The sequence below is a fragment of the Punica granatum genome, chromosome 1 (assembly GCF_007655135.1).
Source record: "Punica granatum isolate Tunisia-2019 chromosome 1, ASM765513v2, whole genome shotgun sequence".
In the NCBI taxonomy this organism is placed as follows: domain Eukaryota; kingdom Viridiplantae; phylum Streptophyta; class Magnoliopsida; order Myrtales; family Lythraceae; genus Punica; species Punica granatum.
The window spans coordinates 46831520-46839019 of NC_045127.1; the positions used below are offsets into that span (position 1 = coordinate 46831520).

At 38.0% G+C, this 7500-nt stretch overlaps 1 protein-coding gene across 1 annotated transcript; it reads left to right on the plus strand.

Annotated features, from left to right (window-relative positions):
• Nucleotides 1-1602: 1602 nt before the first annotated feature.
• On the plus strand, nt 1603-6166 carry LOC116214151 (protein NRT1/ PTR FAMILY 6.3-like). The gene is made up of 5 exons (XM_031549477.1): nt 1603-1768; nt 1866-2043; nt 2178-2217; nt 2533-3119; nt 5195-6166. The coding sequence occupies exons 1-5, from the start codon at nt 1669-1671 to the stop codon at nt 6048-6050; spliced, it is 1761 nt and encodes a 586-aa protein (XP_031405337.1). The 5' UTR covers nt 1603-1668; the 3' UTR covers nt 6051-6166.
• The last annotated feature ends 1334 nt before the right edge of the window (nt 6167-7500 follow it).

The following is a 7500-nucleotide window of genomic DNA, read 5'->3' on the forward strand; positions in this document are numbered from 1 at the left end:
GATTTCACACTTAAAAAATTTAATCACTCGCATAGTAAATGCATCAAACAAGTTGTTAATTGCTCCTGTTAGTTTTAATGTTGAGTGTAAATGAGATAACAAATAACAAGGTATACGAATATGAATTACAAGAAAAGTATATCAAAGTTTAAAATATTATCAAAATAAAAGTGATGAATATTACTTGTACATTATAAGTTTTGTAGATAAAATAATAAATAAATGATAAACAAGAGATAAATATAATTAGGAAAAAGGTACAAATTACAATAAGAGCGGGGATATAAAATCATTCGGAAGTATTTAACAAATAAGCATTAGAAAAATAAACATTATTTTTAAAATGAAAACTTGTAGATGTATGATAAATATAATGAAATGTTAAAATGTAGCAGCAAATGAGAATAATCTAGGCGGTAACATGCATGTGCGCCAAGGTGAAGACTTTGGTTGGAGTCACTGCAAGTGCAAAGCCCACACAATTATAGAGACGGGGTGCATTGCACCCCTTGTGTAGGTGGTGGCCGCACAAAAGCCCGTGGTCTTTCCAGGTTTGGCCAACCCCAAATTTTTTTTTTTTTACATTTTTCTTCAGATTTGGGTATCAAGGATTAAGAATGAGATAAAGACGGAATTTTTTCTCTCTAATGGAGAGACAAAAACCCTCTCTCTTTCTATCTCAATCGTGAGACGGAAATTGAGATGGTATATTCCATCTATCAGGTTGAGATCGAATTTTCCATCTCAAATTTCCACCTCAATCGAGGATGAGACCAAAACTTCATGTCACTATTTTGCAACAAGGCTTTTTGAGACAAATTCTCTAATATCATGTAGAGAGGGAGATTTGGGTATCAAGGATTGAGACGGAGATAAAGATGAAAATTTTCCTCTCTAATGGAGAGGCAAAAAACTCTCTCTCTTTCAGTCTCAATCATGAGATGAAAATTGAGATGAATATTTCCATCTATCAGGTTGAGACCGAATTTTCCATCTCAAATTTCCATTTCAATCAAGGATGAGACCGAAATTTCAGCTCACTATTTTGCAACGAAGTTTTTTGAGACAAATCCTCTGAGACGGAAAGGTTTGTTTCTATATCATGTAGAGACGGAAATTTTCGTCTCAATTACCATCTCTATAGAAGCGAACTCCTCTACTAAATCATTTGAAACAATCCATTTTGGTAATTAATGTCTAGCTTTATCTTTATCGGTTGATGGTTGATTCGTTCAGTTTCAATGAAGATTTGGGTTATAAATGCTCTATGTAATGTTCTTTTAGCCATGTTCTGCGCTATAAGTGCATCTATAGATATAAGCATCAGATAATTTTCAAGATATATTTCTAATTTTATACATATTTGCGTCAGCAGGAAAATGGATAATCAAAGATTCAAAATCTAAATTTTCTGGTTTCGAGTCGACCCGTGAGTTGGTCCATTAAAGCATTTATTTTCCATGCTCGAGACATTGGTTACGGATTTCAATGTCATTTTTGCTGAAAGGAAAAACGTTTTATCTTTTATCTACTGAAAAAACGTTTTTTTTAATATTTTATTTTGGCCGCCTCAGATGCCCATACTATATATAATGGTCGCAAGCAAAGCTTTCATTAGCCCATCAACAATCTCATAACCCTCTGCAACTGAACAAAGGGACACCGATAATGTCTCAACCGAATTTGATCCCCGACGCTTGGGACTACAAAGGCCGCCCTGCCGAGCAGTCCAGGACTGGTGGCTGGACAAGTGCCGCCATGATTCTAGGTACGACCTCCTAGCTTGTACTGATTCATATTATGGTCCGTGGTTGTGTAATGGTGTTTGCTTTGAGCCGGTTCGCTTACGATGATTATATATTCAGGTGGCGAGGCATGTGAGAGGTTAACTACGCTGGGGATAGCGGTTAATTTGGTGACATACTTGACCGGAACTATGCATCTAGGGAACGCGACCTCTGCAAACACGGTCACCAACTTCATGGGCACCTCCTTCATGCTTTGCCTCTTTGGTGGCTTTGTTGGAGACACATTCCTCGGCAGGTTTGGGTCACATAGACTTACATATTCGCAATACCCCTGCAGTCTCCACGCACCCTGCCTCTTGATTCCTGCCCTCTTTAATTTGTGCTCTTGATAAAACCGATCACAGTGTATGTATTCCGCTCGTCTGACAGGTATCGCACCATCGCGATCTTCGCGGCCATTCAGGCACTGGTAAGGCTCCATGATCTTCAGTTCTCATATTTATATATATAGTAAAGCATGATCTTCAGTTAATTGTTTTTTATTTTCTATAAGGCTCTGTTTGGCTATGGAAAACAGTACTACTATGTTCAGTTCTCTGCCCTTTTCATGTTCTCTCTCTCCCTTTTTTCCCTGTCAGAAGAAAAAAAGAGGAAAATATAGTCTGAAAAACGTACTGGAGGACACTTTTTAATAGATATAAATTTTTTATATACTTTTTTCCTTCTTTGAGGGGCCAGAACATGAATGTATTAATGTTTTTGTTGCTTTTTTGGTCACGGTTAGGGTGTCACTATCTTGACCTTATCAATAATAATTCCGGGCCTCCGCCCGCCGGAATGCAACCCCGCCACTGGCTCGCCCTGCGTTCCAGCAACAGAGACACAGCTGATGGTGCTCTACCTAGCCCTATACACAGTCGCCCTGGGCACCGGCGGACTCAAGTCGAGCGTGTCAGGGTTCGGGTCGGACCAATTCGACGAGTCCAACAAGCTTGAGCGGGCCCAGATGACTACCTTCTTCAACTGGTTCTTCTTCTTCATCAGCATCGGATCACTCTGCGCCGTCACTGTGCTTGTATACATACAGGACCACCTAGGGAGGGAATGGGGGTATGGCATCTGCGCCAGTGCAATTACAATCGGGTTGGTCGTGTTTCTCTCGGGCACAAAGAAGTACCGGTTTAAGAAACTTGTGGGGAGCCCGCTCACGCAGATAGCAGCTGTCTTCGTCTGCGCGTGGAGGAAGCGGCGGCTGGAGCTGCCCTCCGATCCGTCGGCTCTATACAATGTGGATGATATTGCCGGTGATGGAGATCTTGAGATGTCCAAGAAGAAGAAGAAGCAGATGTTGCCCCATAGCAAGCAATTCCGGTTAGTCCACTTAATTTCTTCATCTAAAATCTTGGGAAATTGGAAAAGAATATTCAATATTACTTTCTTTTTATATTAAACTACCTTTCTTGATGGATTTAATGTTCATGTTTATCTTCAATATTTTGGTTTGAATGGAAATATCCTATGCTTGGATACGAAGTATAGAGTCGTTTAATATTCATATTTACACTTTATCTAAGAGAGAATATACTAATTTACAATTATTTATTGAAATTTTATTGATTGGTGTGCCCCGTGCATCGAGAAAGGAAATCACCCTCTAAAGGTCGATTTATCTTGGACCAATTGTTTATTCAAATAATCATATATGATTTTTGGTTGAATATTCAATAATTAAATCATAACTTTCTTTCCTGGGAGATAATATTCTTGGATTTTTATCAATTTATTTTTCGGTGCAATATATATTTTGTATGGTGCCTCTCTTGTCCGGACTTGCACCAGTCCACCTGTGTTCGTCAGATCTATATTTTATTATGAGATCTATATCAAGAAAGTTTATCAAACGGTCATGACACACTGAAATCGGATTCCTTATGAGAATTATAATAAAACTTACCATGTGTTTTATCGATTTATTAGTACAATTATTAATCAATCAATCAAATTTTATGCTTTTTTGTTGATTGACAATGGACGAGAAGACACAGATTCCCCTTTAAAAGCAAAATGACAAAACCTTTTTTTCTTTCTTTTCTTTTTTTTTGGTTCCTCCGGATATTCATTCAACATTTATGCCTCCCCTTCAAATTTATCTCCTAGAATGTCATGTCATCCCTTTCTTTCCAAGGACATATTTTTATCCTTTTCCCTAGGAACAATATAAGCGTCAAGCCATGAGGTCTTCATGATATGATTAAAACTAGACCAGGTAACATCAATTATAGCAGAAGTTTTTTTTTTTTGGTTGCGGTGGCGGGGGGAGGGAACTCAATAGTTAGAATTTTTTTGAATTATCTTCCCTTTAATTTAATCATAATAAATAACGTCGATTTTTCTTTTTAAAGGAAGTCTATATATGTTGAAAAGGTTTGCTTGAAATATGCGTCTTGCAAAAATAGTACCCGTATAATTGATATTGAGAAAGAACTCGGCCTTTTTTTCTTTTTTTTTTTCTTTTTGTGCTCGATGGAAAGAACTCGACTTTTACATTTTAGTATCTGAAGCGCTAAAATAAGAGATCATAGGATATGATGTTTCTGGGGCATAGGAAACACCGGAGAACATGACCGCTAGAGATTGCATTAATTACTTGATTGCAAAAACTTTATGGGAATTAATTACGTCAATTGGTTCAAGCGATTCAGTATTTGTTCCATTTAAATAAAATCTCGAGTTCGAGTATTTGTGAATGCAAAAATATCACAAGAGAGCTATACTCGTTAATGGGTCAATCCGACTCAATCGGATTAGTTGTGGTCCAATTAGAATTAGGTTTTCGCATATCAAGGTTAAAAAAAAACTCTGTACGTGACTATGTCTATATGTGCGTTTGTGAATATCATAATATACAGCAAATAACAATTTTATTTATTGATATTCGATAACGAGCAATTGTTTTTCTCTTTTTAAGCCAGTCTGTGCCCCATTTTTACTCACGCTGTCTGTCTCAACAGTCTTGACGGGACCACAAGTTGTGGGCCACAACTCAAAGCAAATTATTTGCAATATAATATAACTTTCTCATTACAATTCATGAATTTGATAAAAAGAAAACAAAAATATAATAAAATACATAAATTGTCCCACGGTAAAAATCTAATAAAAATTAAATCTGAAGTTTCGTATCGTTCTACTGCACTCTTTCCTCGTATAATATAATAAAACTTTCAAACCAATAATTCTGCGGACTTTTAAGAAAAAAGAGTTTAGGCATCTTCTTGATCTCCACCGTGCTCGTGTCTTATTGACTATCAATAATTGAAAATGCCAGGTCGCTCGACTGTCCCATCACCCGTGAATTATTGATATATATTAATTTTCACCCCTTTCACGTTCAAAGATTACTTTTTCTTGATATTTAATTTGTTTGATATTATGTGATGGTGTAGTTTCTTGGACAAGGCAGCCATCAAGGACCCCGTGATGTCTATGAACAAGTGGTACTTGTCGACCCTAACCGATGCGGAAGAAGTGAAGTTGGTGCTGAGGATGCTTCCGATTTGGGCCACAAGCATCATGTTTTGGACTGTCTATGCGCAGATGACCACGTTCTCGGTCTCTCAGGCAACCACCATGGACCGCCACATTGGGCGATTCCAGATTCCGCCCGCCTCCCTGACTGTTTTCTTCGTGGGCAGCATCCTGTTGACTGTCCCTATCTATGACCGCGTCGTGGTCCCCATCACGCGAAGGCTCCTAAAGAACCCCCAGGGGCTCACCCCACTCCAGAGGATCGGGGTGGGGTTGTTCTTCTCCATGATGGCCATGGCAATAGCGGCCTTGGCTGAGCTCAAGCGGCTCCAAGTCGCCCGGTCACACGGCCTCGTAGACAATCCAACAGCAGTGGTCCCAATCACCGTGTTCTATCTTGTGCCGCAGTTCTTCTTCGTCGGGTCAGGGGAGGCGTTCACCTACATCGGGCAACTCGATTTCTTCCTAAGGGAGTGCCCCAAAGGGATGAAGACCATGAGCACAGGGCTTTTCCTAAGCACACTCTCATTAGGGTTCTTCTTCAGCTCTCTATTGGTGACTGTAGTGCACAAGATGACAGGGAACAAGAAGCCATGGCTGGCTGATAATCTCAACCAAGGGAGATTATATAACTTCTATTGGCTTCTGACAACCTTAAGTGCCCTAAATTTTGTTATATATTTGGTTTGTGCCAAGTGGTACGTCTACAAGGACAAGAGGCTAGCTGAGAAGGGGATTGAATTAGAAGAGACGGAGCCAACATGTCATGCTTAGAAATGTATAGGATCCTAATTCCAACAGCTTTTAACATCTCTTTCTCAAAACGTTTGTCTCAATTATGTATCTTTTTATATAGTGATGAAGTAATATATTTGGGCCGCTTCCCCTCATGATTTCCATGTGATTTATACTAGCTAGGTGCACATGCTAAAACTAATATCCAGCACTAAAGCATATATGTCGAACAGATGTGTAAACGATATATATGTCAAGATTCAAGGGACGTCGATAGTATAATTTATTAAAATCTCACATATCTTAAACCCAATCATTGAGAACTTAGAATGGTACTAAATGTGAGGGACCATCAAATCGTAGTTGGCGCAATCACAATCGTTCTAGTACTAACCCCTATTTTTTTATGTTGTATTGGCATAAATACAGAATACATTCCAATCATGAATCACTAAATTGTCAAAGCTTTACTCAATCATGAATGAATGACTCGGTAGTCAAGATTCGATTTTCCAAGCATGCATATCTCCAAATTGCAATAAAATATAATCGAAGCTCTAATAAATGGTTTGATTAAATATAGATTTTGAAAACTTGATCGGGCACGTGCTTCACGCGTTAGGCAAAGGGTGGGTTCCACCAGTCCCCTTGCCTAGGGGAGTGTATTCTTCTAATTTAATTGTTATTAAGCTCTAAGCGCATGATGCTTTTTCATTAGCAGGTTGGGAATATTATTGACCAATCCGTGATGTCTTTTTTCATAAGCTCTAATTTGTGTGTGTACGTGTATGCGCGAGCCACAATTATACTAGGGGGCAATTTGTCCCCCTGGATTTAAGCAACTCCTTCAATATTCTTTTCCCGAAAAATAAAATTTTCAAGATTTTGTCGGTTAGGTGATATAACGCATATAAGAGTGCGTTTGGATTTGGAGTTGAGTTGAGTTGAGTTTTGATTTTAATTATTTTGTAATGATTGTATTATTGAATTATAAGAAAAAGTGTGAAAAAGTAATGAATAGTTGAGAGAAAGTAGTGATTAAGTAATGATTGTATTGTTGAATTGTGAAAAAGTAATGAATAATTGAGAGAATTTAATATTAAAAATTGAATTGAATGATTAAAAAAATTTTAAAATTTAAAATAAGTAATGATTGTGTTGTTGAAATGAAGATAAGTAGAGTTGAGTTGAGTTGAGTTGAAAATTTTTTAAAAAATAAACACACCCTAAATCTTTTTTGCAGCGACATTTGCTTGATACGAGTTTTTTTATAATATTAATGTACTAATTTGATTGAATTTTATTTTCCAAGTTCTCGAAATGCATCAGAATACATTTCCTACACAATGGCAACGCCAACCTTGAACGGACTAACTTGTACACAATTCTCCACGAGAGTAGATGCCTAGGGTATACGGTTAGGGCGGTACTCTAGGGCCAAATCAGTGGGTCCCTTCCTTCCCGATAAACAGTGGCCGAATGAGCTAAT